The sequence below is a fragment of the Penicillium hispanicum genome (genome assembly GCF_028827665.1).
Source record: "Penicillium hispanicum strain IBT 35686 chromosome Unknown utg000004l_segment0_segment0, whole genome shotgun sequence".
NCBI lineage: Eukaryota > Fungi > Ascomycota > Eurotiomycetes > Eurotiales > Aspergillaceae > Penicillium > Penicillium hispanicum.
The window spans coordinates 2,085,656-2,113,017 of record NW_026623196.1 but is presented as its reverse complement, the minus strand read 5'-3'; the positions used below and the strand labels follow the sequence as shown (position 1 = coordinate 2,113,017).

General features: G+C 54.3%; 12 protein-coding genes across 12 annotated transcripts; 4 read left to right on the top strand and 8 right to left on the bottom strand.

Moving 5' to 3' along the window:
• Positions 1 to 406: 406 nt before the first annotated feature.
• On the bottom strand, positions 407 to 3,897 carry ireA (bifunctional endoribonuclease/protein kinase IRE1; the record flags this gene model as incomplete). The annotated part of the gene is made up of 2 exons (XM_056943728.1): positions 407 to 863; positions 926 to 3,897. The coding sequence occupies 2 exons, from the start codon at positions 3,895 to 3,897 to the stop codon at positions 407 to 409; spliced, it is 3,429 nt and encodes a 1,142-aa protein (XP_056800611.1).
• Positions 3,898 to 4,855: 958 nt separating this feature from the next.
• N7459_004543 (glycoside hydrolase family 76 protein) lies at positions 4,856 to 6,298 on the bottom strand (the record flags this gene model as incomplete). The annotated part of the gene is made up of 2 exons (XM_056943727.1): positions 4,856 to 6,141; positions 6,208 to 6,298. 2 exons carry the CDS (start codon positions 6,296 to 6,298, stop codon positions 4,856 to 4,858), a joined length of 1,377 nt encoding a protein of 458 aa, XP_056800610.1.
• Positions 6,299 to 7,348: 1,050 nt separating this feature from the next.
• On the bottom strand, positions 7,349 to 9,132 carry N7459_004542 (chaperonin-containing T-complex subunit CCT2; the record flags this gene model as incomplete). Its single annotated transcript, XM_056943726.1, has 4 exons — positions 7,349 to 7,408; positions 7,468 to 8,842; positions 8,911 to 9,071; positions 9,130 to 9,132. The coding sequence occupies 4 exons, from the start codon at positions 9,130 to 9,132 to the stop codon at positions 7,349 to 7,351; spliced, it is 1,599 nt and encodes a 532-aa protein (XP_056800609.1).
• Positions 9,133 to 9,345: 213 nt separating this feature from the next.
• On the top strand, positions 9,346 to 11,340 carry N7459_004541 (WD40 repeat domain-containing peptidylprolyl isomerase; the record flags this gene model as incomplete). The annotated part of the gene is made up of 3 exons (XM_056943725.1): positions 9,346 to 9,421; positions 9,477 to 9,851; positions 9,905 to 11,340. 3 exons carry the CDS (start codon positions 9,346 to 9,348, stop codon positions 11,338 to 11,340), a joined length of 1,887 nt encoding a protein of 628 aa, XP_056800608.1.
• A 572-nt stretch (positions 11,341 to 11,912) lies between these two features.
• N7459_004540 (uncharacterized protein) lies at positions 11,913 to 12,818 on the bottom strand (the record flags this gene model as incomplete). Its single annotated transcript, XM_056943724.1, has 2 exons — positions 11,913 to 12,294; positions 12,376 to 12,818. 2 exons carry the CDS (start codon positions 12,816 to 12,818, stop codon positions 11,913 to 11,915), a joined length of 825 nt encoding a protein of 274 aa, XP_056800607.1.
• Positions 12,819 to 16,346: 3,528 nt separating this feature from the next.
• On the top strand, positions 16,347 to 17,048 carry N7459_004539 (uncharacterized protein; the record flags this gene model as incomplete). The annotated part of the gene is made up of 2 exons (XM_056943723.1): positions 16,347 to 16,351; positions 16,544 to 17,048. The coding sequence occupies 2 exons, from the start codon at positions 16,347 to 16,349 to the stop codon at positions 17,046 to 17,048; spliced, it is 510 nt and encodes a 169-aa protein (XP_056800606.1).
• A 140-nt stretch (positions 17,049 to 17,188) lies between these two features.
• N7459_004538 (uncharacterized protein) lies at positions 17,189 to 18,519 on the top strand (the record flags this gene model as incomplete). Its single annotated transcript, XM_056943722.1, has 2 exons — positions 17,189 to 17,221; positions 17,374 to 18,519. The coding sequence occupies 2 exons, from the start codon at positions 17,189 to 17,191 to the stop codon at positions 18,517 to 18,519; spliced, it is 1,179 nt and encodes a 392-aa protein (XP_056800605.1).
• Positions 18,520 to 19,243: 724 nt separating this feature from the next.
• Positions 19,244 to 19,799, bottom strand: N7459_004537 (DUF3602 domain-containing protein; the record flags this gene model as incomplete). The annotated part of the gene is made up of 3 exons (XM_056943721.1): positions 19,244 to 19,401; positions 19,482 to 19,685; positions 19,760 to 19,799. 3 exons carry the CDS (start codon positions 19,797 to 19,799, stop codon positions 19,244 to 19,246), a joined length of 402 nt encoding a protein of 133 aa, XP_056800604.1.
• A 450-nt stretch (positions 19,800 to 20,249) lies between these two features.
• N7459_004536 (enoyl-CoA hydratase/isomerase family protein) lies at positions 20,250 to 21,369 on the bottom strand (the record flags this gene model as incomplete). The annotated part of the gene is made up of 5 exons (XM_056943720.1): positions 20,250 to 20,400; positions 20,455 to 20,811; positions 20,860 to 20,970; positions 21,040 to 21,127; positions 21,150 to 21,369. The coding sequence occupies 5 exons, from the start codon at positions 21,367 to 21,369 to the stop codon at positions 20,250 to 20,252; spliced, it is 927 nt and encodes a 308-aa protein (XP_056800603.1).
• Positions 21,370 to 23,600: 2,231 nt separating this feature from the next.
• Positions 23,601 to 24,100, top strand: N7459_004535 (uncharacterized protein; the record flags this gene model as incomplete). The annotated part of the gene is made up of 2 exons (XM_056943719.1): positions 23,601 to 23,814; positions 23,871 to 24,100. 2 exons carry the CDS (start codon positions 23,601 to 23,603, stop codon positions 24,098 to 24,100), a joined length of 444 nt encoding a protein of 147 aa, XP_056800602.1.
• A 449-nt stretch (positions 24,101 to 24,549) lies between these two features.
• N7459_004534 (presequence translocated-associated motor subunit PAM17) lies at positions 24,550 to 25,295 on the bottom strand (the record flags this gene model as incomplete). The annotated part of the gene is made up of 2 exons (XM_056943718.1): positions 24,550 to 24,726; positions 24,792 to 25,295. 2 exons carry the CDS (start codon positions 25,293 to 25,295, stop codon positions 24,550 to 24,552), a joined length of 681 nt encoding a protein of 226 aa, XP_056800601.1.
• A 565-nt stretch (positions 25,296 to 25,860) lies between these two features.
• On the bottom strand, positions 25,861 to 26,923 carry N7459_004533 (androgen-induced gene 1 family protein; the record flags this gene model as incomplete). The annotated part of the gene is made up of 7 exons (XM_056943717.1): positions 25,861 to 26,047; positions 26,097 to 26,256; positions 26,309 to 26,360; positions 26,412 to 26,604; positions 26,653 to 26,676; positions 26,751 to 26,788; positions 26,846 to 26,923. 7 exons carry the CDS (start codon positions 26,921 to 26,923, stop codon positions 25,861 to 25,863), a joined length of 732 nt encoding a protein of 243 aa, XP_056800600.1.
• Positions 26,924 to 27,362: the final 439 nt, after the last annotated feature.

Here is a 27,362-nt window from a genome sequence, read left to right as displayed (position 1 = left end):
TTAACAGTGGGTTGGAGAGATTAAGATAGGAAAAAAGCTTTAATAAGACATTACGCTTGGAGAAAAAGAGCGACACTGCAATGCGCAAGAGGAAAGGAAGGGGTAGGAGATGAATGACGCGATAGGGGAAAAGTCGAAAAAGACGACGCGCAGAACCCGGGGGGGATGTGGGTGCCTGAAATTACAGGCCGCCTACGGGATCTCATTGACCCGAGACTCCTGCAGCTACGCAGTTGATAGATAGCAAACCGCAGGGAAGGCGGGTGCCTACACAGCCAATGGAAGCCTACGGATCACTGGAATCACTGGTTCGTGGAAATGCCAATAGACTCGTCCAATGCGTTCTAAAGTGCTGTACATGTACCAAACATTTTTTCCCTCTTAAATGGCAACCAAAAAATACCCTCTACTCAGGCGGACAGAAGTACCGCTGAAACCGGTCAATCTGTGTCAACTCCAACTCTGTGATGACCCAGTGGCAACTCATTAACAGACTCGGGAACCGGACGGTCCAGAAGTTGAGGTATCCTTCTGGCAGCCCACCGATATGGGTCTTGAGATACTCAGGCATGTCATTGTAGTGGTTTCGCTTGTTGCGGAGCGCACGCAAAAGATCCAACATTCGGGACCCTGTGTACTTACGCTGCTTCCCCAGATTTTCCTTGAAATCACGAGGCAACAGTCGCAAGAAGTCCATATCTGGCCCCATCACCCGCCGAGCCACTGACTCTAAACAGAGGAGTGCATCGGAGGGCGGGTCGCGCGGTTCGAACTCGAAGTGGTCCGACACGTCACACAGGAAGCTCAGCCGGTCCGATGGTGGCCAGAAAAATGGGTGCATCAACACGGAGCTCGCGTCAGGTCTAGAAGAAGCAAAGTTAGTCATACAGATTTTTTCCATTCAATATGGAAGGACAGGTCATACCGCTGACGAGGATCCAAAGACAGCATGGAGCGAATAAGATCGTCAGCCTCAAAGGCATAATCACCTAGCCGGTCCAGTTCCTGCAGGTCAAATTGGCCCTTCACGATGTTTGCCTCCCGCATATACTTCCCATTCTTATCGAACGGGTGGCTGCCACGAGTGAGAACATAATAAAACACGCATCCCAGTGAGAAGATATCGATGGCACGGGTAGCACGCCGATTGGTCTGTGGATCAACCACCGCAGGCTCAGATGACTCGGTGTGTTGAGATGCAAGACTTAGAGGTCCAGCATCGTCATCCACAAGTAGTTCAGGGGCACGCCAGCCAGACGTACCAGCGGCATGAGCGGTGGTGGCCCTGAAGGAACTTTGATTATCATCCAACTTTTTGCACAGACCGAAATCAGAGATCAGCAGTCGGATAGCCCGCGACGCAGTTCGTCCACGCGGCATAGCCACCAGGATATTCTGAGGTTTCAAGTCACGATGCACAATTTTCAGGGAGTGCAAGTACCGAACACCTTGAGTGATCTGTCGTAGAACATCTGGCATGTCTAGGCCACCCTGAACCAACTCAGGATAATGAATTGGTCGTTCAACGACATCCTGCAGAGAGGCGGGACACAGCTCCAGACCAATGTACAAGAACCCAGCAGCCTGTTCACGACAGAAGTACCGAATGACATTATGGTGATCGTCACTCTCTTGCAACAATCCCACCTCGTGGGATGCGATGTCGTAGAACTCCATCAGCATTCGCTTGACCGCCACATTGCGTCCATCGAAGGCACCCCTGTAAACCACAGTTCCATGACTGCCATGTCCAAGCACAACATCGGTGAAAACCTCCAACCGTCCGATACGGACAACCCCATCCATTTCCGTGATCTCATTTGACACGGTGCGTGTCAACTGTATATCAGGCTCCAGGCGAGGTTGAGGAGCCAGATGCTTGACCTGCTCCACCACCCGATCAGCCTGATCCGCCGCGTCTGCCTCGCTGCCTGGCTTCTTTTTGCGACGATGATTTTTCCCGCCGCGAGTTCCGCGCTTGCGTGGCGTTTTCTTCTCTGCTTTATCGGTATCATCCCCGTCAGTTTCGTGGGGGCCACGCGACGGTTCACGAAACTGCAAGCGATTGGTGGTACCAGGGGGCATGCTGTGATCTCGTGAAGCCCGGGGAGTGGAGTCGCCATCTGGACCGGAGTCCGCCAAATCAACTTCGATGGTTACATCGGGCACGGGTCGAGTAGGCGTAGATGCTCGTTTGATATCAGGGGCTGTGCCAACTATGGGAGTGGTCGGAGTCGAGAGGGGGGATTTGTCATTGGAATTGATGATGTTTTTAATGTCAAGCTTCTGCTTGGCGAGATCCCGAATATGGTGGGAATTGAAGTAAATGAAGGCACCGATGAACAGCAGGATAAGGGTGACAACGATGTCTAGCGCATTATCCCAGCTCTTACGGATGATTGCGCTGTTCCGCAAAGCCGGAGGAAGTGCGAGCTCGGAAGGACTTCGCAAGACCTCACGTGGGGTGTCATTGGAAAATTCGGTGGTGGAGGAGCCGCCAATTCGAGGAATGGAAGGGCGGAGACGTGGGCCGTTAAGAGAGTGAACACCAGCCAGCGCGTCTCGTTGTTGTCCTGCAGTCAAGCTCATCAGGGACTGTCCTCTGCGGAAGAAGTCCTTGTCGTAGCATTGAGCCATTGGAGCACGACCAGTGACCAAAGGATATGTCTCCTCGGACAGTGCATACCACCCACCAGCACCTGTGGAGTCGATAAACACCCGCATGTCTCGGTCATCTAATGTACCATAGTCGGGATCGGGTGGCTGAAGCGGCTGTGAAAGAAGCACCAATGGAGTTGAGGCATCTGGAGCATCTTTGTTTCCGGGTCGAATCACGTCAAAGACGCGGGCCACAGGGGATGAAAAGCGTTGCGTGTACCGAGGCCGGTCCATCCGAGAATGATCAAATCCGAGAACCACGCCATCGTGCATGCTGTAGACATGACTCTGGTCCATTGTCCGAAAGTATTGGCTCTGGAGGTCCATATCGCGATTATTAGGTGCCCATTCGGAGTATTTCAAGGTGCATATCGGATCGCCCGTTTCGGTGTTTTGAATGGCCACAGCGTATTCGACCCGACCAAGAACCAGTGTGCCGGACGTTGATTCGCACTCTTCCGAGTCGTCGTCTTGGCCATTCACTTTCCGGCATTCCTGTCCTGTCGTGAAAGGCCCGCGAGAACTAAATACCCGTAAGATGCTACCCGTGCGGGCATCGATAGTGTAAAGAGTGGTCTCTTTCCGCGCTGTATACGTCACCGCAGGATCAACGCCAGAATAAGGGGTCTCGTCAACCAATTGCTTGACCGTCAAGCCCAGTTTCTGTAGTCCGGCGTCTGGGCCGGGGCTGTAAATATACAGACTTCCATCCTGGCTCGGCTCCACAATCCATAAGAAGTCGTCTTCGGGTTGAGTTTCGTCGAAACTCGTTCGATTGGCCCGATGATATATGCTCTCGACGACGGGGCTGCTGGGGACTTCGAGCGCCCAGCGGGCGGTGCCAGTCTTGCGGTCTCGGGCGTGAATGGTTCCGTCGACGGTCGCCAGCAGCACAAAATCCTCAACCTCCCAGTCCTGCAGGGACCGCGCATGAAGCTGCGACGCCAGACCGGCAGCAGTACTGCTAGCCTGGGTGAGAGGGGCTCGAACGGCGCGGCCGGAGCCCGCCAGAGCCAGAGTTGCCAGGGCGCTCGCATCGTTGGATTTCACGATGGGAGGAGGCACAGCCGCAGGGGCTGTACTATGGGAGTTTGCTCCGGCCGCGGCTAACGGCACGGAGATTGGAGGGGAGGAGTCATGAGGTTCTGATTGCTGCTGCGGAGCGACCAGGGCCGGGAGTAGGAGGAGGGCGACGCTGGCGGGGAGGGTCGATCGGGCGCCCGGCAGCCGCCACCGCATCGTGGGAACGTCAGCACGATGTGTCGGTATGGCAGGGGAAAATTGGCGGCGACGTTAGATGAAGGGAGAGATCATGAATCCGTGCGGATTGTCGGTTGACGTTTGGAATGAGGGAATGCGAGTGTGGAGCGAGTCGAGAACCGGGGAGCGGATCATTCCCCCACTCCCAACAGTAGATTGATCGGATAGTCGAAGCCCGTACAGAGGGTGAATGGACTGGATGATGGGAAGGAATTCGATGGAGGGTGAAGAGAATGAAAGGGGGAAGAAGGCTGAAGAAGGCTGACGAGCTGAGGCAGAAGGGATTCGAAGAGAATTGTGTGTAATACACGCGTATTCTGGGCCGTACAGGCAGCGCCCAGCCACTCGCCCCGCTGTATTGCGGATGTACAGCGGCTGATACGGGGCCACGCCATCCTTGAACACGCAACTTCCCCTGGTGTCGCCATTCCGCGTTGATTGCACTCTGTCGCAGACGTGCTTGGTCTCCTTAGAGCCCGGTTGCACGGCGGTGGATCACCCACAAGTTCTGTATATGTCTGGAATCTGATATCTGGCATACTACATTCAGTACACAGATTCACAATCTACGTTTATGAGGATTTGGCCCCATGCAAGGCCCCCAGTCTGTTTGGATAATCAATGACAATCCCATCATTTCCATTTGAAGTAACCAGTACGATAGAAACCCATCGCAGTGTATCTCCGGACGCCCCAGAATTCCCCAGCGATACACGCTGCTGCCGGAGTCATTCCGACTAGAAAGCAAGAAGAGGAAGAAAGAAGCAGGAAGGAGAAAGAAACAAAGATACAGGGAGTAGAGGAAGCCACAAGTACACACCGGGGCAGCAGGGAATATACATCAACGCAAAGAAAGCACCCCGGCTTATGGATGGAAGAAAGACATAAGAAAAAAAAAAGAAGTTCCAAAAGAAATGCGAGAACAAATAAACCATTTCTAACCGCCTCTGATCATCCAGGTCACCGCCACTGCCCAACCTGTCACAAAGACGACAGTCAGAATCCCAGCACCTGCTCGATCGCCGGTGCTGACAGTGTTCTGCTGCGGGATGGTAGTAGAGGTGTTGGTACCGGCGTTCGGGTCGCTCTTGGAAGTGCCACCCGTGTCAGCAGTGTAGGGAGCCTGGTTCTTGAAAGGCACCATGATAGCATTAAGAACACCTAGCACGGCCATCTGCTGTTCTAGACCATCGGAGCCGTCCCAGCTCCCGGTATACCACTTGATGCCGCAATGCGAGCCATCACTCAAGCCGGTGCAGGTTTTGGTCGCAGCGGTGGCGGTCGTCTTCAGTTTGGGCAGGATCTTGCTGCTGGTGTCTGGCACGATAGTGGTCATAAACGCCAACCAGGAGGCAAAGTAGGCCTTGAACGTGATCTGGTTTCGGTCGCACTTCCCGCTCGGCTCGCATGTCTTTTCAACAAGAATGGTTCCGTCGTCGATGCCGTAGCCCGAGCTCGGGTAAAACTGGTTAGCGGTACCCAGCAGTCCGTCAATGCCATCCTTGTACTTCTGGACAGTGCCGTTGGTATAGTTGTACATGTAGCCCGCACCGCTGATATAGGTACCGTAGTTGTAGGTCCATTGGTAGTCGCCATGGTCGGTACATTGGGTCTCGCAGGTGGTGGAATCAGCAATGGTCCAGGCGCTCTCCTTGAGTATCGGGGTGGTAGCACTCCAATCCCAAATTCGTTCCGCCCAGTCGGCATAAGTAGAGTTCTTCGTGTACAGGGCAAGACGAGCTGCTAGTTGGAACAGACCCCCATTCGAGATGGCGTTCTTGGTCGTATATCCGCTCTGGAAGGGCCAAATCTGCCAGCGCATTCCACCATGACAACTGCTAGTGTCCCAGCGGGGCACCTGGGTATTGAAGACACCCTGCGCCAGCGAGACCCATGACGGCTGTCCATCTCGCTCAGGATAATTCAACTCAGCCGCGGTAATTGCAGCTAGACCCCAGAATACCTGGTCATCGTTGCCCAGGTACTGACTGTAGTTGGAGGGGAAGTAATTGTCGTCGCCCTTCTGCCAGTACATGCCGTCCTGGACGGCGTCGTTGAACTGGCTATCGCCGGTCAAGAACCAATATTGAATGAGGATCATGAACATAGAACCACCCTCCCACCAAGTACCGTCAAACTTTCCGGGGATGTCTTTCGAACTACGGTCGTTGTAGTAGGCGATCATGTCGGTGGCGATGGTCTTGGCGGCGGATTTGATGGAATCTAGAAAAGTAGATGCGGGTCAGACGATGCGCACATAACAACAGGAAAAGCAGAAGGTTCACCGACTTTCATCATCGACACTGAGGTCGATAGCCAGAGCACCCTGGACGGCGAGCGAGCCGCCCAGCAGGGTGGCCAGCCACTGGGAAAGTATCATGGAGGATTGCAAACGAGCGGACCGACTAAGGCATGGAAACACGATCAATGCCGCGCGGGGGGAAGTTGTTTCTGGAGGGGAGTCGAAGGAAGAGAAGAGAAGCAGGAAGAGAGAAAAAGTCTAGAGCCCGGGACAGGGTCGGAGAGGTCAGAGCCAACTGCACAGCCGGGTGTGACTGTCTGGAGATTACGGGGTGGGGCCCGCAAGAGGCAAAGCAGTAAACCCTATCCGTAGATGCGTCAGGACTAGGCGTTCCCCTCCCAATAGCAAATTGCACGCTCGCCCTCTACATTGTACGAACGACAATACGATTCTATGCCCTCCGCATCAGCTGTTCGTGCCTTCCAGGGGCGGCGCTGCGGTGACCAGTTGCGCCCCCTAAAAATATAACCCAATGACGGGGACACTTGGGTCCTGGACGGAACCTGCAGCGCCAAATGAGACCAGCGTCCTTGGCATTCGCATCCCTCGCGCGGATGCCTAAGTGCTGTACCCCGTCCAGCTCAGGGGGCGCGAACAATTCGACATATGGATTGCGCGCCCTCAGTGTGTGCTCGACCGTGTGCTCGACCCAGTGGACAGGGATCTGTCTAGAGTCGATCATAGCCTGCGCTGATCGTCATTGCGGAATCCTCGGGCCCCAATTACCGCACGCGGGTAAAGTTCTGGGAGAGGATGCACAGATCAGCTGTCTCCTACCGAGCCAAAACCGGCAGTTTGTCGCTCTGCAGCCTCGGTGCGCTGGATCACCCTAAATCTCTATTGGGGCGGGTTGGTCCCCCGACGACCGACGACCGTGGCGAACAGTGTCCTTTCAGGGTCCGGCAGGGTCCGGTCAGGGTCCAAGTGGCGCCTGCGGTGAATACCTGATCGATCAGGCAGAATTCAATTCCACACAACCTACGGATGCGGCTAGATTCAGGCAACAATAAGGCAGAGAAGAAACACCAATAAGAGCAAGCGTGTCTATGTCACGGGGTTTTTTCATATTCCTGAAGTAGAAAAAAAGATACAGGGATTTAATGTTCATCGCCCATCACGTCAATCATATCACATCCGCTCCCGCCGGCGGGGAGCCGCGCGGATAATGTTGTCCACCCGGAGAAGAAGCTAGAACGATGTCAGCGTCTCGACGACGATTCCAATCCCTAGATAGAATGAGTACGTACCTCTGCGGCCTCCGAGGCCGAGGAGACCACCGCCTTCTTGAGCTTGTAAGCCTCCACCACCCCCAGATCCCGCATGTCTGCAATGCCACCACCCGGTGTCAGCAGATCCAAACCAGAGCTGGTCATGCCGTTGTTGATCGCCTGGCGCAGGCGGGTCACTAGGTCGCTGGAGTCCAGACCAGCGTTGTCGGCCAGAATGGTCGGCAGCTGCTTCAGGGCGTGAGCAAATGAGTCCACGGCCAGTTGTTTCTTGCCGGTTGTGTTCTGTGCGGCCTGTTCCACTGCCTTGGCCATCACCATCTCGGCGCAACCACCACCCAGCGTGGCACGGGGGTCCTTAACAGTCTGCGACAGAACAGCCAAGGCATCGTGCAACGATCGCTCGGCTTCGTCCAGCAGCTGCTCAGTGGCACCGCGCAGGACGATGGTGCAGGCTTGACCGGCAGCAACGCCGGAGAACTTGATGAGAGTGTCCTCGCCAATGATGACTTCCTCGATCAGGTCACAGGAGCCCAGCTTCACCTGGTCGGGGTGGTCGAAGGTGGAAGCGATCTCACCACCAGTCACCAGCGCCAGACGCTCGATGCCGTCGAAGTCTGCGTGCTCGATGGACACAATGCCGGCCTCGGTGAACAGCTGTTCGGGCCAGTTGTAGATCAATTGACGGTTGACGAAACAGTTGATGCCGTGGGACTTGATCCGCTCCACCTTCGCCCGCATCTTCTCACGTTCGGCCTTCTCCAGATCGGCCAGCTTGCCGGTTGACTCGACCTTGACCCGAGCACCAAAGATTTTGACCTTATCCGTGTCCATGGCAGTGTTGGCCACCAGAATCTTAGCATTCTCCAACCGCTTGGGTTGGTTCACACCAATCTTCTTGTCCAAGATGAACCCCTCATCCAGATACGAGTCGCTCAGCTTGCCGCCCGCCTTCTTGATGATCTGGATGTGGCTCAGGTCGGTGGATCCCTTGAGACGCAGAACAGCTTCGCACGCCAACCGGGCGAAGTGGTCTCGGTCTTGTGCCAGCACCTTGGAGCTCAAGGTTGTGCGGGCGATGGAGTGCAAGTCCTTGCGGAAGGCCTCGGGGTCCTTGCTTCGGTCGACAGCGACGGTCTCGAGAGCGGCAAGAGCTGCCCGACTCGCTATCCGGTAGCCATCGATGATGGTCTGGGGGTGGATTTTGGAGTTGACGAGCTTCTCAGCCTCCCGCAGCAGCTCTGCGGCGAGCACCGTAACTGATGTTGTGCCATCACCAACCTCGTCATCCTGAACTTTGGAAATGTTGACCAGCACCTTGGCCGCGGCGTTATCCAAAGCAATCGACTTCAAAATCGTAGCACCGTCGTTCGTCACGAGAATGTCTCCGGTCGACCTATTTGATAATCCGATCAGTATGTATTCCCCCGCCATAGTCACACGAGACGTTTGTTCCCCACATACGCAGACTGTAAAATCTTGTCCATTCCCTTGGGGCCCAGAGTACTCTTCACAAGGTCACCGACTGCGATGGCACCGACGAAGGCGGACAGACGGGCGTTCTCACCCTTCTCCTCGATGACATCGTCGGCAAAGATCTGTGTGGGATTGGCGAAAGAGGACGCCTGCAGAAAAAGTTAGTTTGCCATAACCATGAAATACAGAATGTCAGTGCTTCCGTACCATGATGATCAGCGTAGAACGAGCAATCGGTCTGCACGATCAAAAGGGCCGACTGCTGAAAGGTAGCAACTTTCGTCAACAGTGGGGGAATTGAGGGAAAGGAGAAAAGTTGGGTGGCCCGAGCTTCAGTCCCATTGGGTGCAGCCCATCACCGCCCGCAATGGATCGTCGAGCTTTCTCCCTTGGCTTCCCCGGTTCTGCTCTGGATTGAACACAATGCCTGGCCCCGAAGAGCAAGCTGAGCCTGGTGCGCCAAAGCGCCCGCACTCTGCTGTCGAGGGCGACGACAATGGTAAGTCCACCCTTACGCGCTCGGCGATTGCGCGGCACCGACTGACGAAGAGTAGGCGACGAGTCCTCCGACGATGACTTCGGTCCAGCCTTGCCGTCCGAGGTAGCGCCCAAGAAGAAGCGCCGAAAGCTGCCCTTCGAGAAGGTCTACGTTAATGCGCTGCCTGCCTCGGCCCGCTACTCCAAATCGCTCATGCACAAGGAGCAATTGTCCTTCGTGACCGTCGCTCCGATCACCGATTTCGTCATTACAAGCTCGATTGATGGAGTAGTGAAGTTCTGGAAGAAAATGGCCGAGGGTATTGAGTTTGTGAAGGAGTTTCGCGCTCATCCGGGAGAGATCCATGGCACGACCGTCAGTGCAGATGGGCGCAGTTTTGCGACAGCGGGCGGAGACAAAACCGTCAAGATCTTTGATGTGATTACTTTCGGTAGGCACCGACTGCCATTGCGGTATGTGTCAACCTGCTAATGGGTTGAGTAGATCTTCTGGCTATGTACACGCTCGACTTTGTCCCTCGGTGTGTCTGCTGGGTGCATCGACGAGGAGCGTCTCTACCACTCTTGGTCGTGACGGACGAATCTAGCAATACCATTCAGGTATTCGACGGGCGTGGCGAGAACCCTCAGCCCTTGCATACGGTCAAGTCGATCCACCGCAGTCCCGTGGTGTCATTGGCCTTCAACAATGCCTATGACTGCGTCATTTCCGCAGACGAGTCCGGGATGGTCGAATACTGGAGAGCAGGAGATGGGTCTTTTGAAAAGCCGGACAACGTATTCGAGCTCAAGTCGTCCACCAATCTATTCGCTTTCAAGAAAGCCAAATCCATGCCCACCGCCATCACCATCTCACCCTCGGGCGAGCATTTCGCTACAGTGTCCTTCCCAGACCGTCAGATCCGCGTTTTTGAATTTGCGACTGGCAAGCTGTACCGCACCTACGACGAATCAATAGCAACCATCACAGAGATGCAGCAGGCGGGGACGGCACCCTACCAGCTAGAAGAAGTCGAATTCGGACGGCGGCTAGGTGCAGAGCGAGAATTGGAGCATGAGCCGACGCGCGGCAAGGTCAATGTCTGTTTCGACGAGTCAGGCCATTTCCTTCTCTACGGATCATTGTACGGAATCAAGTGCATCAACACCTACACCAACCGCGTGGTGCGGGTCTACGGCCGTGACGAGCCTTTCCGGGCACTGAACCTCGCCCTTTATCAGGGCCAGCCGCAGCGCAAGGGCGTTGTGACCATTTCCATGGCGGCTAGCAGTAATCCGCTTCTGCAAGAAGCAGAGACGCGCGACCCGATTCTGATCAGCACCGGGTTTGCCAAGGGGCGGTTCTACATGTTCACCAATGAGACAGAGATTGCAAAAGGAAGTCGCGACGTGCAAAATGAAAAACCCACGGAGACTGGCGGTGTCTCCGACAGAAGTGCCACCAAGGCCCGCGAAAGCGGAACTGCCGCCATTTTACATACCACTCTGGGTGACATCCACCTGCGATTATTCCCCTCTGCGGCTCCACGCACGGTAGAAAACTTCGTGACGCACGCCCGACAGGGCTACTACAACAACACCATCTTCCACCGGGTCATCCGCAAGTTCATGATCCAGGGCGGTGACCCGCAAGGCGATGGCACCGGCGGCGAGTCGATCTGGGGCGGGGAGTTTGCGGATGAATTCTCGAGCTTGAAACATGACAAGCCATACACGTTGTCCATGGCCAATGCCGGACCCAACACCAATGGCAGTCAATTCTTTATCACGACCGAGAAGACCACTTGGCTCGACAACAAGCATACTGTTTTTGGCCGGGCCGTGCAGGGACTCGACGTTGTGCACAAGATTGAGAATGTCAAGACTTACAAGGAGAAGCCGGAGGTGGATGTGAAGATCGTCAGCATTACGGTTTCCTGAACTATCTATATTCCCAATGTATAGCGACGATTTTAAGTTCATCTACCATTTTATCAGTAGGTATATATAGGTTTTCATCCGTGAGTGTACTCAGACCATCTCCCCGACTACGGACTGTCATTAATTCCCCACGATCTTGCGGTTTGGAAAATCTTGCACCAAATGGGTGTGGAGGTAAAAAGATCTCAGATTCCACGTGGGGACCAAGCCGCACGCGCACTATGTACCTTGACAGTCGTCGGAGTCAATATAAACGTAAAGCGAGACCAGTCACAGAGATAACCGAGCCAGCAACCTCAAGATACTAGGGAAGAAGAGAAGGAAATAGCAATTGCCTATATCCGGTAGACCGTACAGATCCTCACGATAAAAAGAACATGACAGATCCGGACACCCAACAAAAGGGGGAGACAGATTTCCGCGAAAAAGAACGCCAATAGATGCAAGTGGGCGGGCGAAATAAGGCGATGCAATGCGAGTCGGCGCCCTCGTTTGGGCCACACGTCACAGAGATTACCCACGAATAGTAGATGACATCCAAAGAAAATAAGGAAAGATTGTGAGCCGCGAGATCACGGGCGTACCTGTCGAATCTCGACATCGGCGACGGACTGCGGGCCTGTAGGCTTCTGCAACCGCGTGCGACTGCCCGGCGTAAGTCCTTTGGGACCAACATCGGTGCGGGAGCTGCTGGCCACGGATTCGGCGGCCAGACCACGGGTTTGCGACTGAGTTGGCGGTGCGGAGGGAGCGTGTCCGGGCGGGGGACTGAGCATGCCGGAGGTTCCGCCGAGCGCACCGCTGCTACTGGCTGCGTTGCCGCCTCCTCCATGGTAGAGGTTGGGTCGCTTGGCGTCGTAGCGTTTTTTGAGCCAGATGCCCAGCGCGGCGATGGCGCTGAAGGCCAGGGCGAGGACGATCAGCATGATGACCCATTTGTAGTGGGTGCTCCACCTGTTGTTGGGCGGGTTATGTTAGACCATTGATCGATGGATGTTTCGGATTCGACGGAGAGAAAAGAAAAGAACCACTTACCAGGACTTTTTCTCCTCGGTTATACCGGTGGAGCTGGAGCTGGAGCCCGCCGTCGCGGTGGACGTCGCCGACGATGTAGTGGAGGAGGAGGTGCTCGTGGTCGCGGTATTGTCTGTTCCCTTGTTGGAACCGCCGGAATTGCAGTAGTTGCTATACCAGGTGGAAACGAGTTTCTGGTCGGACGCATCGCAGTTGGAGCAGACGCTACCGGATGTTTTGAGGCCGGACACGAGGCTGGACTGACAGAAACAGGAGACCCAGGTGGAGGAGTCGGCGGCGGAGGTGCAGCTATCTTGCGCGGCGTAGAGACTCGAACACGAGAGACCACATTGTGGGAAGGAGGAGGAGGCGGAGGTTGGGATCAGGTTCTTGTCGGCGGCGAGCGAAGTCGAGAGGAGCGACAGCAGAAGCAGGGCTGACCAGCGCCCGGCGAAGTTGGACATGACGGGCAGAGGAGTCCGTACGACGCGGAGATCCTGTAGACCCTGAAGACCCTAGAGAACCCTGGACAAATTGAACGATGGACTGAGGGGGAACGAGGGAGATCAGCACGGTCAGGCACGGCCCATATTGCAAAGAGGGGAAAGAGGTGTGAAAGGGAAAAATAGGGTCTGGGCGAGATCCGCCGAAAACAGAGCCATGATAGGAGTCGAAGTGCTAGCGTTCAACTACGGCACTAGAGTCTTGTGTAATAGTAATAATTCCTCTGGTTTCGTCCTGCACTGCTTCGCTTTCTCGAGCGCCTTCTGCATTCGGCTCACGCTCTTCCCCTTCTCGACCTAAATGCGCGCCGCTTGCAGACCACCACCTTTCTTCTGCACCACCTCCAGATCCAGATCCAGATCCAGCATCGTGCTCAATGCAGTAAGGATTGACGCGCGCCCACGTTCTGCAAGGGCGCGGCCTTCAACCTTCCCTTGTTCCCTTGTTAACCCCAAACGCGGGTTCCACGGCGATCGGCGCGCGCGACCGTTACGCCCCCAATTGCCAATTTGCCAATTTGCCAACTTGCCAATCTCGCCTATAAGCGAATCGGCCAATCTGCCTATCTGAGTCTTAGCACGCTGGGCAACTCGTACCGACCAGCGCTGGCCACCATCTCTAGCGATTACTTAAGGTTCCTTAGTATCCCGCTGGACTCGCCGCGCACGAGTGGGAAATGCGGGCCCATTCCAATTGACGAAACGCATGCCGCGAGCCCGAAATTCCCTGGTTCCTGGCATAGCTGGGGCTTCACAACCATTCCTGTCAGGGACCGATCGGATTATTGTCTTTCGTCGGCTATTTGCGGCCCTGGTGCCAACGCAATTCGAGACGGAAGTGCCTCGCTACGACGTCTGTTGGTGAGAACACCGCTGCTCACCATCCGGGCTGAGAATTCCATTAACACCCAGGCCATTGGCTTATGCCGAGCAAAGGCCTTATATCCGCGAGCCCCAGGACCCGTCCTTTCGCCAAGGCAGCGGTCATCCTGCTGGGACCGGCCGTCCAGGTATACCGAAACACATAGAAGTAGCGACGGAGAACACGATGCCAAGCCCTCGCAGATCGTAGGATTGATCACCATCTAAGCGTTCCCTATTCGCGAGCCTATCGGCTTTTGTCTCCACAATCGATTGGGCTGATCACACGGCTAGGAGAAAGTCTGAGGATGTCAAAATTATGAAGAGCGAGACAAGCCAATAGGCTGCAGCACTATTTGGCTATTCCAAGATTAGTCTGCGCTGGTGATATAAACCGCGCTTCTCGGCGTCAAGCCTTTCGCTAATCGGGCCTTGCTGTCCACGGCGACTGGTTGCAGATGAAGGCCTAGTTTCTGATGTTGAGTTCCTTCATGTCCCCTTTGTCTTCCCGCCATCAGCGCAAGCGACTCGCATCCCAGGCAATGGAAAGAGAAAAATCTACTAAGGAAGCCGTGCCGAAGAAGAGGAAATGGTTTAACAATGCCCTGGCCGTCCGACCCAAGCTGACCGCGGGACGAAAATCACCGAATCAGACAATGTAGCTAGGTGATAATTACCTACTCACATGGTAGACTCAGTACTCCTATCGGCACGGAGCTCCTTGTTAACCAAGTAGCCAGAAAGGGTGATGGTACCAGCTTGCCAGCTCGTTGTTGGCGAATCTCGACATCCTTGTTAGCATCTGGTGCGGACGTTCAGATGCGACATGCCATCGGCGAGAAGGGTGTTCAAACGTCTCGGAGGACTCGAACATGGCTCTGAATACCTCGGTACTAAGTTGGCTGCAGGTTATCTAAACGGACAGGAAACCTTTGATATCAAGAAATGGCCACGGAACACCGCGGAATTGCGGGCCATTTAGATTCTGGGTAGAAGAGTAGTTTCGCGGTCGGCAGGCATGCCAGGGCGTATGGTCCAAATGTCGATGAGGATCCCCCCAAAGGGGAGTGCAGGAGACGAACAGTTCATCCCTGGTAGAAGAGGGCTGCAGAACTTTGTTAAAATCCTTTTGCTCAAGTAATGCGAAGACTTGGCTGGCTGAAGCTCGGCCAATGTATATCTGGTGGATTTCTCAAGGCCCCGACTCAATGAATTCGCGCCAGCACTAACTCTCCAGATTCTGCACCATGTGAAAAGAGGAACAAAGCCTGACTTCAAGTCCAAGCGACCTAGATACCGACGTGCGATCCTGTGTGAGCTAGCAGGAGACCAGGGCACAGTGTTCGGTCTTGCCAAAATGAAGAGCGATTGCATGCCTCCCTTGGTAGTTCTCAGCTATGCGGGCAGCCACTATCTGGTGATCCCGAAGCAAATAGTCTGATGCAGTTCCAATTGCGACCAAGCACAACGAGAGCGATCATTTGTCCGCGCTATGACTCTGGACATAATTTGATGGGTGAGAAAATGCCTTCGGGCTCGGCGTCGACGCCTCCGTCATATCCTGGCTGGTAGCGAGCAGGTGATGTGGCATACTATATCTGCAATCCTCCATGCGGCACGAGCCCACGCCAACGGATTTCAACGAGGAAGATCGGCCCCGATGGATTATGAGATTCGCCCGGGAGGCCTCGCATCTTACCACAAATGGAAACCTCGAAGGGGAGGAGAACAAGCTCCGTGCGGTAGCTCCGGCAGCCACATGAAACTAACTTTGCGGTGTATCCAGATGGGAGGCGTAAATGTCGGGTTCGAGATCATGCGTAATCTGAGTGACTCCGTGCGCAGTGATCGCAGACAAAGGACAGAGCATCACTTTTTAGAAGGATCCCGAGTAGTTTTCGCCGGCAAGAATACTGCACCATTATTGCTAGGGAAATCTGCTGCGGCATGGATCACACCACATCATTGACACAGCCAGTCATGGGGAGGGCGCGTATAGCCATATAAGGTAAAAGCAGTCTCAACGCCAGGATCAGTCCATGCACAGACCATGTCCATGACAGGAATTGGGGCCGGATCCCACGTTGCCCTGCAGGCGCCGATCTAGGAAGAATGGGCCACCGGCTCATGGAGACTACTGCATGGGGGAAATGTTATCAGACTGTGGCCGGGGCGCTTGATATGCATATACCAGACTGGGTGCAAAGCCATGGTCCAGACCATACCCAAGAAGCGAGCTGCAGCTGGAACCGACTTTCCGCCTTCCGGGGCCATGTACAGGACACGACTCGTGCAGGGGTGTGCACGAATCCTAGCGTGAGCGAATTCTCTTCGGGGGGTGGTGAATGGGTGGACACATTCAGGCGAACAGCCCTAGTCGGAGACAAGTGCTAACGGCTTCACGATGTCACTCGGACTCTGGAGGCCCCCAGAGCCCGAGAGGTCCATATATCCCAGAGATATATATTCGCAATGTACAAATCGGGTAAACATAGGGCACGCTTGCGACATCCGAGACCTGGTGGCGCCCGTCAATGACGCAGCCCCGGTCGCATCCTCGGTCGCGTGGTGGGGGAAGGAAGGAATCCAGGGCTTTCGAGAAGATCGAGCGGAGAGCCGGCTGTCAGAATGGAGTAAGAAGTGCGCTGCTAAGATGGAGGCGGAGATAGACCTGCGCATAAAGCCTCCCGATCGGGCCCATTAGGCGATCATGAGTCGCGCCGGCTCATCGACCGAGATACACCTAGGTATCGTGTCCATGGTGATCAATAATCACAAAGTCGCCTCGCGCATACGGTGCGTCGAGTCGCAAGTGCGAAGCATAGGTTGATCCTGAGCTCGAGTCACATCAGCAACGCCGAGATGCATGCAAATCCCGCGTTTGCCCGGATTGGGAAAACGCAGGGCTCGTCCGCCGCCGACCCACGCGGCCTTAAAAGGATAGACTCGGCCAATCATGGCGTCGCGATGCCATCTTCTCGCGGCCCTAGGCGCGATGCGGCAACACGCGTCCGTCTTTTGGCCCCCGCGAGTCTTGCACCCAAGCCATCCTGGATGTGGCGATCAGGGAGCCTGTTGATCAGCTCGCAGTGCAGTGTTCGTCGAGCCGTTATTGGCAAGTGTGTGCACTCGGATGTGGAAACGATGGAGTTCGGGAGGTGGTCGCCGCTGCAGAAGCGCATCGACGCAACACCGGTGGAGAGGGCACTAGTCCGGACCGAAGACGCTATCGCCGCGATTATGCAACTCAAGTCGGGACTGCATTTACCAATTCGGACCATGAGAGACATTCCCAACATCCAGACCAAAAACGACAGGGCCACAATTTGAGATGGATACGTGGGGTGATGATCGCCCACGAACCCATTTGATTTTCTGTTCCTTGGTAACCGGTGCCTTCTCCTATATAGATCGCGGAGGCGTTCGCGACTTCTCTTTATCCTCGGCGCTCAACCTTCTCCAAAGGTATCATGCCTTCCTGGCCAAATAAACGACTCTGTCAGGTACGTTGGCTCACCCACTCTCCTCCTCTCGGGGGCGTCAATTCCCCGAAGACCCGTGTGATCCCGTAGCGCCCATCGCTCCCTGCATCTGTCTTTCCCACTCTCCACTCATTGCTCCCAAAATCGTCTGGTCTGACATGCACCACTTCTAGTTCCCCGAGCCAGCTTGTGCGCACTGCGTCGACCGCACCATGCGCAGGCATCATGCGCCTCGGCCTCGTCTGACACGGTTAGACACCAAGTCTCGTCCAGCCTCCATCTCCAACGCCGCCTCGATCACTTCTAAACCCCCACCGTCCGCCATGACGGGCCTCGTAAATCAATCCACTCAGTCCAAAGATCTCTCATCGCAGGCGGGCCTGCCATCGGTCATGGAAGAATCACCACACCTGCAAGACCTCGAGTTGATGATGTTTTGGTGCACCACCACCTACCGCTCCATGGCCCGAGATAGTGTAGGCGAGTGCATATGGCAGACGACCATCCCGCAACTATCATTACGCTTTCCCTCCCTCCGACATGGTCTGCTGGCCCTGTCCGCCCTGCAGCTGGCGGGCACGAGTCCAACCCCAGAACGCAGGTGGCGATATCTCGTCTCGGCCCGCGAGAACCAAGCTTTGGCTCTGGCAGGAGTGCGTCTGGATGTGACCGAAGATCTCACCACGGCGGAATGCAATGCCCACTTTGCTCTATGCTGCGTGTTGTTGGTGTTTTCGTTTGCCTATTGCCTGATTGATGATGACGACGACGAGGAGGAGGAACGACCAGACGTCTTGGACGAATTCGTCGAAGTCTTCGAGCTCACCCGGTGGATCCTAAGCGCCATGACACTGACCGTGGACCGCGTGGCCGCCGGCGACTTGCACACGCTCATACACTCGCGCCAGCCTCGACCGACCATGCCCGACATGTCGCGGCTCGTCGTCCTCTCGCTGCGGCGACAGAACGAGGTCGAGGCGGAGCGCAATCCCGCACACGAAAAGGGGGTTTATACCCAGGCCATCGAGCACCTGACCACCTCCCTGGAGCAACTGATGAACGGCGGCGAACCCAAGGACTTCGCCTTTTGCTGGGCGTTCCGTATCCCCGTCCGCTTCCAAGACCTCGTGCGCGACCGACAGCCATTTGCGTTGGTTGTGCTCGCCCATTACGCCGTCATCCTGCACCATCTGCGGAATTCATGGTGGATGGGGGACTGGGGCACGCGAATCCTTCAGGAGATTGGTGATTACCTCGAACCGCAGTGGCGCGAGCTGATAGGCTGGCCAATCGATGCTACCGGTTGCGTCCTTGGCTGAAGTGCGAATGCCATTACCTTTCGAACTTAGCTCGCAGTTGCAACTGACGAGTCAAGGGTCGAGCCTCTTCCATGCCGAGATCGAGACACTTGGTCGGGTTTCACCGAGAGAAACTACCCGGACCGGAGGTCGGCATATTCCCAGCGAGGACCCAAACGAACCTCAAAATCGCCTTCCTTCTGGATTCCATCACGATAAGGCTGGTATTCAGCTATGAGTAATTTGTGCATACGCCCCCGGTGGCCAGAGAGACATGGGTGCGACCATTGTATATAACGAATCATGAGAGCGTTGTCATTAGGATAGAAGTCCCGGCACCGGCAGAGAAAGCCCTGCCTTGCATCAAGAATATGCATCGACTAAAATCACCACGAAATGAGAAGAGAGAAAAAGACCCTGATCCCAACCGACACCGAGCGCCGTTCCCTATTCCTAGTGGGTACATTAAGAGGGTAAACGCGGCCCCATCGTGCAGCAGATAGGAGAACCGGGGGGCAAGATAAGAATGAAAAAGCAAAAAAAAAAAGCACCAAAGTCCGAGATAAGAGATTGTGAAGACTTCCACGACCCCGCATGGTAGCACTGCCGGCAGCACTTCTGGCAGTTGTCCGATCGTGATGCCTCAACGCTCTTCGGAGAGCGCAGCTGCCCTACGCGCGCGTTGCAAAGATGCCCTTCGCCCGAGGACCGTTCCTCTCTCGTCCCGGGATGTGCGACCACCGATCTAGGCGGAGGAGGTTTGGTTGCGCAATTCCTGGCGCTCGTGCTCGATCTCCTTGATGCGATCCTTGGACTGGGTACGCACCCGGATCAGCTCGGCCTCCTGCTTGCGCGCTTGCTCTTCCTCCTCCGGCGTCGGGATATAGGCGTTGGCGGCACCACCTGTCCCCCTAGCGCGTCAGTTTGTCTCTTCGAGGATCGCTTTTTCCACAATCGCTCTCGGGGATTTCTGGGCTACCTACCTCGTCCCGTGTGGTGGGGCATCTGCTGTGCGCGTAATGGCGGCGATTCCACGTCCTGGCTCTCGCGGGCGATCTCCGGTCGGTCGGGGTCGTTGTGCACCATGTTCCCCGAGCCTCCGCGACCAGTGGTATAGACTTCCTGCTTGATGGTCGGGGTGACGAGGTCCCGGGGCGTGGTGGAGGACTGTTGCCGCGCGATGTTGCCTGTGCGCGGGGAGCAAAGTCAGCATCGGCATCACGACACGGTCTCGAGTACGGAAGAGCGTGAAAGAACGCACCAGCGCCTCCGCGGCCATAGGAGATGTTTCGATCAGGCATGACGAGCGGTATCAAAGCAGAACCAGGCGCAAAAGCGAGTGCAATGTGAGGAGACTCCGAGGCTCAGCGCCGAGAAAGCGGAAGGTGGGGAGGAGCAAGGGTGGCAGATTCTGTTTCCGGCCCAAGACGCGCTGCTTCGTTTCTGGTTCCAGAGGCGTGGTCTGTGATGTGTGATATCAGAGAGTGTTGACTTCTTGTCTCCAGATCTATTCGGGGTCTATGAAGATCTATCCATGGGATCCATGGGGGGCGGCAGGGCCTGAAATCTTTTCCGCGCCAAGCATGCTCCGATGAGGTCATGGATCACGACAGATCGGGGTTGCCTGCGCTGCTTTCGAAACAGCCTGAAACAGCCTGAAATACGCCGCATGGGGTGGGGAGGAATCTCCGATTTTCGCTACTTTATTCTATCTCCTTGACATTGGGCATATATGGGTCTCCAGAGTTCACCTAGAGCTTCGATGGAGCTTTGGCCTTGGGATTCCGGCCCACGTCAATCTGAGTCCACCAAGGAACACCAGCCGGTGGGTGGTCGTCCAGATTAGCGCGGAAGTTGGGCTTGCGTTTCTCAAAGAAAGCCTGGACACCTTCCTTCTGGTCTCTGATACACCATCAGTGGCCAATCGTTAGGGCGCCCTGGAAGGAAAACACTCACGCCGCGCCGAACATATGGTAGATGACATTGGATTCTACCAAGTGCGCCGCTTCAACCGAACCTGCATCTCGCCACATCAGGGCGCGATTGAGATATGACGAGGTTGGACTGACGGTCTCTGCAATCTCCGTGGCCAGCTCGAGAGCACGAGACAAGACCCGAGATGGATCAGACAGAATCTCGTTGAACAGATCCCCGAAGTGGTTCGCAGTCGGTGGGAACACCCCTCCGGTACTCACAAGGTAACTGGCGTTGGAATAGCCGATCAATCGAGGGAGGAAATACGACGAGCACGATTCCAGGGTGATGCCGCGGCGTCCGAAAACAAAGCCGTATTTTCCTTTGTCATAGGCAATGCTAGTCCGTCAGTCCTCGCACGACATTGCGTGCAGCGGATATCCTCACCGGATGATTGCAGGAAGAGTCATGGTCATACCCACGCCCACAGCAGAGCCTTGCATCGCGGCGATCGTTGGCTTACGGCAATGATGGATGGCCAATGCGACGCGTCCGCCTCTAGATCAATAGATATATTTCCGTTAACGCGGCCGGGTTTCCTCGTCATAAAATAGGAGAATGACCTACCCATCACGGTGATCAATGGGATTCTCATGGGGGAGACCACCGCGGTTGAATCCGATATCTAGGTCTGCTCCCGCGCAGAAAGTCTTGCCTGCACCAGTCAGGACGATCACCTTCACGCTCGTCGACATCAAATATCGGGAAAAGCTTCACAAGGTCATCCACCATCTGACTAGTAAAAGCATTGTGCTTGGCCGGACGGTTCAGCTGCACGACCACAACGGGCGTCACAGTCGGCGCGCCCGCTGGATAATGGGTGACCACCACATGGCCGGTTGTAGGGATCTTTTCGTAGGAAGCTGGCAGCTCAATAGAGCTCGGATCGAAGATCATAGCTGACAATTTTACGATACAGCTCGGGGAATTGAATGGACAAAGGTAGGATGGGTAAAAGAATCATTGATGTTTATTGTCCGAACCAAGTGTTAGGACTAGAGCACTGGTCCACCCTAACCTAACGATACGCGCTCCTTATATCGGTCCCGGGCATGCTAGAACATAGCGTTCTAGCATATTTGGTCTTTTGGCTTGTTTGGTTAGTGCGCCCGTGCACGTGCCGTAACACCAAGGCTCTATATCTATATCGGGCAGAAATGGTGACGCCCGGTTCCAAAGCCTCTACGGGCCTCGGCTCGGGTCGTGCTAGGTGGAGAAGTCAAGTCGAAAGTCGATGGCCACGTATCACCTCTGCTGTGGTCAAAAATACTCGATAGTACACCGTGCTGGGCTCATTTCTTTGTTCGGCCGCCGAGATGCATCCATGGATGCAGGTCGGAATGCAGATAAGCTACATCAAAGAACTCCCACCATGCATACATCCCATTTTTAGTCCCGCTTCAAGACCAATGCAGTACTGCTTGGTGCCCCTGGTTAGTACGGATGCAAAATGCTACTTATGGAAAAGAGACATCTGGCCGACGACTAGAGACGCAGACGTCCAGATCATATGCGACTTGAGACTGATGGGGTCTGTATTTGGCACAAATGAGCGTTGGGTACGAAAACCACCAGCCTTTCTGTTATAGGATTTGGGACAGATAGCATGGGCTTTTGGGAACTAAAAGCCTAGGTGCAGTGGTCGGTGGTGACACCGGAATTGTGAACCAACAACCCGATGTACAATTGTCGAGTTGTCGCCAGAAAGAATAGACATGGAAGGGCGTTCTTCCAAAGCTCACAATCTGATCCCTATTCGGGTTAAGAGAATCGGAACTCGGATATATCCAAAGTTCGACATCGAAGAAACCGTATAATACGTTGTTGGGTATACGAATCGGGTCTTTGTCCCGGGAGTTCGTTGATGGAAAATTTCCACGGCGATCTTTTTGTCTTTTTGCCAGTGCCAGTAGTCTCACCTTCGGGTTCTCACCCAGCTCCGGTACTAGGACTAGGAACTATCTAAGGGATAACCGTACGCAAGATACTGCGCAACTGAGACCTTTGCACTAGAGGGGAGCATGGATGATGGTGGTCACCTGTTATGCTCATAGATGTGCTACGCTATCTTCACTGCCATAGCACCGGCAAACCATCACATTCCACTGTATATGGGATCGAACGAGTTGGCCCTTCAATGGTTATCTCTAAGTGGGTTAACTAATCATAAATGACGCCAGCCGGGGGTGGAGCATGATCTGATTCTCAAGATGGGAAGCGTGAGAAAGTTGATTAATCATGCACACACACTAGGGTCCATACCCATGAAGGAATGGAATGTATTGTCTGAAACATCCACTGCCTTAGGAGCGTGTCCATGATATATCTATCCATAGTAGCATTATGGCAATACCCTGATCTTATATTGATTGGTACCACATGGGAGCTTGCGAGCTCTAGAACTATGTAACTAGAGCGTTGGCACGGAAGGAATTGTCTATGCCTTGCCTCCTTCTCCAAATCCTTCACTCTTCATACTGTACTCCATAACTAGCTCAAGGATCATGAAAAATGAGATTGGGGCGGACCCACTCGTGCGCGTCGCATTTATCCATTAGCTAACTAGAACCTGGGAGGATTATGCGATCGACAAGGCACATTATTCATGCAACTGGACAGCAACTCGTCCATGGAAGAGTGTGATAGTTTTATTGACTATATAATACTAAGCACGGCTTGGTAGCAATTGTCTGCGCATTATAATTGATAAATAGATGTGATTTTGATAAGAGCACAGTGGTCGAAACAAGGCTACGGGATATCATTCTGACAAGGCTGACCCCTGAATCGTGGATCAACACGGTAACATCAATTTTGGGATTGGTAGATTGGTTGAACAGGGGAAATCTGCATTCTCATTCATGGCCAAGGACGCCTCGGATTATCCCCCCCAACTCTGAAGGACCTTAATGGCCAGCCACATCAATGCCAAGCAAGACTCTTCTACGGGAATAGCACAGCCTCTCTCGGCTGTCCCCTCTCATGAATACTGAAGCTTATGGAAAATAATCTATAACAACGCCAGGCCATCGAGTCAGGACTAGTCAATCTGGGGCCGGGCCCGTACATATAAGTATCTTCTTCGCAGCCCGTCTTGATCTAGAACCCACATCCACACTCCCATTGAAATGCACCTGAAGACTCTGCTGCTTGCCCCTTTCGTGGTATACGCGGCCGCCTCGTCTTCCGGCCTGGGGCCGGGCACCAAATTCCCCGAATACAACCCATTGGTCGTGCTCGTGGCCAACGCTGCCACCAAAGACTGTCACCTGGAAATTTGTTCGCCTCAGTGCAATGGAACTTCTGGGGCTATCGGGGTCTATAACCATCCTGTCTGCGAGCGTGAGTTGGACCACATACGGCTGTCCCCGTTCTCAGATTAATCAACCTCGTTGTAGACGGTCCCAAAAAGTACAATACCCAGTCTGGTATCCAGACCGCCACTATCTGCAAGGACTACCAGGTTAGCATGAAATACGAGGGCGCCGAAGATGAAATCGGCATCGTCGACTTTACCGCGCGCGCCCAGAAGAGGCGGGATGAGCTTGACGGCAGCTGGTCCGCCAAGGTTGGCATTGTGGTCGGCCAGTCATGGGCTGGCTTCAACGGCACTCGCTGGTATCCCTAGGCAACGCAATTGTTGAGTCCTTCAAGCCTTGCTGAAGGCCAGTCGACATCGACACTCGTGTGTTCAGTGGTATCAGCACCCCCGGCGATCAAGTTCATATTCTCGTGCGGATAATTGCGCATTGACAGATACAGTATACAGATGAAGAGTATTCCAGCAACGTAATGCTGGTCACAGTAAAAATAATCCATGGAAATCGGGAACCCCAGAAAGTATTCGCTAAGCTATGGAGATAAAAGGCAGCTTGACGGTGCTATCAAGACTCACTTCTCAAATACAAATATGATGCCCCAGCTCGCCTAAACCGCTAATGAGATCGAAAAAAGTAAAACACCAATCCAGAAATGAAATGAAACGACCAGCTTGGATCGGAATCCGCGAGGATTGTAGACAAGGTCAACCTTATTCACATGAAAATGGGCACACCAATGTCCCGGAGACCAAGGAGATTACGCGATGAAATTGCGGCGTTTGCGGTTGTACGCCCGTTGATCCTTCAGCCACTGTCGGTATCCTTGCACACTGCCAATCTTCTCGCCGTAGTAATCCGGAACCGGGTTGGAGATCGAGTTGGTCGAGGGATCGACACGGAATCGGCGAATACGATTGAAGAATTCTTTTTCTTTCTGTAAAGAGAAACAGTGTTAAATCAAACCTCAGCGAAGGGATGACCAGCCGGGCAAGCACTCACTGTCGCAAAAGACGGCGTAGACCGCCGGTATACCAGACCCCAGAAGCCGTTGCCAACAACGGGGCCGACCAGCCATCCCGCGGCACCGCAGGCTGCCGTTGCCAACCCCAGGACCACGAAGGGATCCAGACCCATTACCTGAGCACCGAGTGACTCCAGGTCCTGCGATGACAGAACCTGTACACCAACAGTCGTGGTCACGAGGGAGCTCGCAATTGACGAAGCTAGAGAGTATCGGCGACGGGAAGCGCGCAGCTTGAAGAAAGAGTTCCAATCCAATTTCACCTCATCGCGAGCGGGCGAAGAGGTCGACTGCATACGCAGCCCAACGGGGTGGCTAAGCGATGGGGACGGACGGACATGGGATCGGAGCGCGAGCTTAGCTGTTGCTATCGAGAATTGGTTGGAAGCGGTGCGGGAAGGGAGAGAGGAGCTGAAGGCGGTTGAGGTCAAGCGACCACCGAGCACGGAGCGAGCTGACATGGCGATGGAACTGGAGTGCATTGGGACGAAGGCCGCGGAGTCGAATCGCAGACAAGAGATTGCGTCGTCGCCGCAGGCAAAGCCGGAGGTGGAGCCGGGATTATATAATCACATTTGGTCTGCCAGGTGGAAGGGCAGCATTATCCATTATACTCGCATGGGTAAAACGGGGTGGTTTAAAAAGCGCAGAAGAGGAAAAGAAATGAGGATGGCGCGGCTGGAGCGGAGTATTTTGTAGTTCTCTTAAAGACCCGGAAATGATATGGTACTATACTCCAACATACCCATTAACCAAAGCACCCCGAAAGAATAGGCCCGAAACATTGAAATAATAATAACGCTGGAGAGATGGCCATGCAAAACTAATCTGTCGTAGTCACAAAAAGAGAGCTCCTGTGCAAGATAGATATAGCAGTTCGATAATCAAGTATGTTCTCAAACCGTCTGTTCGTTCTCGTCCAGGTGCTTGGGTGTGCAGTGGTACAGAGATGCCCGAAATTTGGAGCAAAACCCACATGGCCTGCAAAGAGGTTCAATACCGAGAGAGTGGTTTCAGCTAAAAACGGGACTTGTAGGCATTCAGAATTTACAGGCCGTCCTTGCGCTTGATATCACCGGGCCGGGATTGGGCAGAGAGGGGAACCCCGAAACCGTTCACACGACCATACAGCCACTTCAGAGTGGCCGTACTCAAGGCCATCACGATTGCACTCAAGGAAAACAGCCCGATCCGGCCTGGAGTGGGTAGCTGTTCGAAAATGGGGTATGGGTACCTAGGCGATTCAGTAAGGGTTCTCCGCGCCGGAGACTTGCTTTACATACCATCCATTGTACTGAAAGCACCTCTCAACCCAAAACCAGTAGCCAAAGGCAATGGTGCCCGACAGACCCAAGGAGGGGAAGATAGTGATGGTCCAAGGCGGAGACAGAAACAGGAGGTCAATCATCATCACAATTGATGGGATTGCATGAAAACTGATATCTGTTGGGCGACGTAAGCGCCAAGCCACTATAAGATACAGTCCTGGACTAACCTGCATGCAGTGGAATCACGGCCCATTCTGGCACCACTAGACGCTCATCAATCTAGAGAGGTGGTGAGCGAGAGTGATCGAAAGAAAGGGCGACAGCACTCACAACCCGCAGACCCCAGTAGAGTATGCTAATAAGCACCTCCATGGGAGCACTGCATATTGACAGCAGGTTCTTGACCAGGAACAGACGCCGAGAAAGCGTGAGGTCGGACAACAGAGCAACAGCAAAAGTCAGTGTCGACAAAGTTAGGCCAATAACGGTCAGATATTGGAAATGCCACCCATATGCCTCGTTGCTAAACTGATCAGCCAATTTCCGTACAGACTCCTAATGAGAAGCTTACGCCATATTAGGGTTCTCGTGCATGCTATTCGCTCGAGTTAGCCAGGATTCTACCCAACATATATCTCCGTATGTATGGTTTGAAGATGCATCACTTACAACTTAAATGACCAAAAAAAGCTCGCCAAACCGGCCAACTGGGCATGTCAGCCATGGATTTCATCAGACAAAACCATCAAACCACGTCAACCTACATGGACCAGGGCCGACAGGCCCCGCGAAGGGCTGGGTAACCGCTGAAGCGGATGGTGCTGGATGAGAGCGTCGGACATTTCGCGGGCCCGGTGAGTTCCGTTCAGCGGTTGGACAAATGAAAGAGAACAACCGGAAGAACCAGGCGGACGAACAAGGGTGCAGCCAGCTTCGACACCAATGGTCGATGACGTAGTACCACGTGATGCGGCGTACCGCGGGATGCCGCACCGGAGTCCTGTTTATTCCGGATTCCGGCTGAATCAGCCTTATCTTTCGCTTCCCCACACTTTGGACTTCGCGTTTCCAGATAGGAGTCTTCTCGCCCTTGAGCTGCTCTCCCTTAGTTTTGGAAAAGTATTGCACGTGTGGTATTATTCAGGGCGAAGCGGCCTGCTGAGTGGACTCTTCCCGGATCCCACACCCGAGATTGTGGTGGTCCTCAAGATCGACATATCTCTATTGTTCCCTGCGTTGACTGCAGAAGCTGACCACCCATTGCTGCTCTCTGCAGCTGGC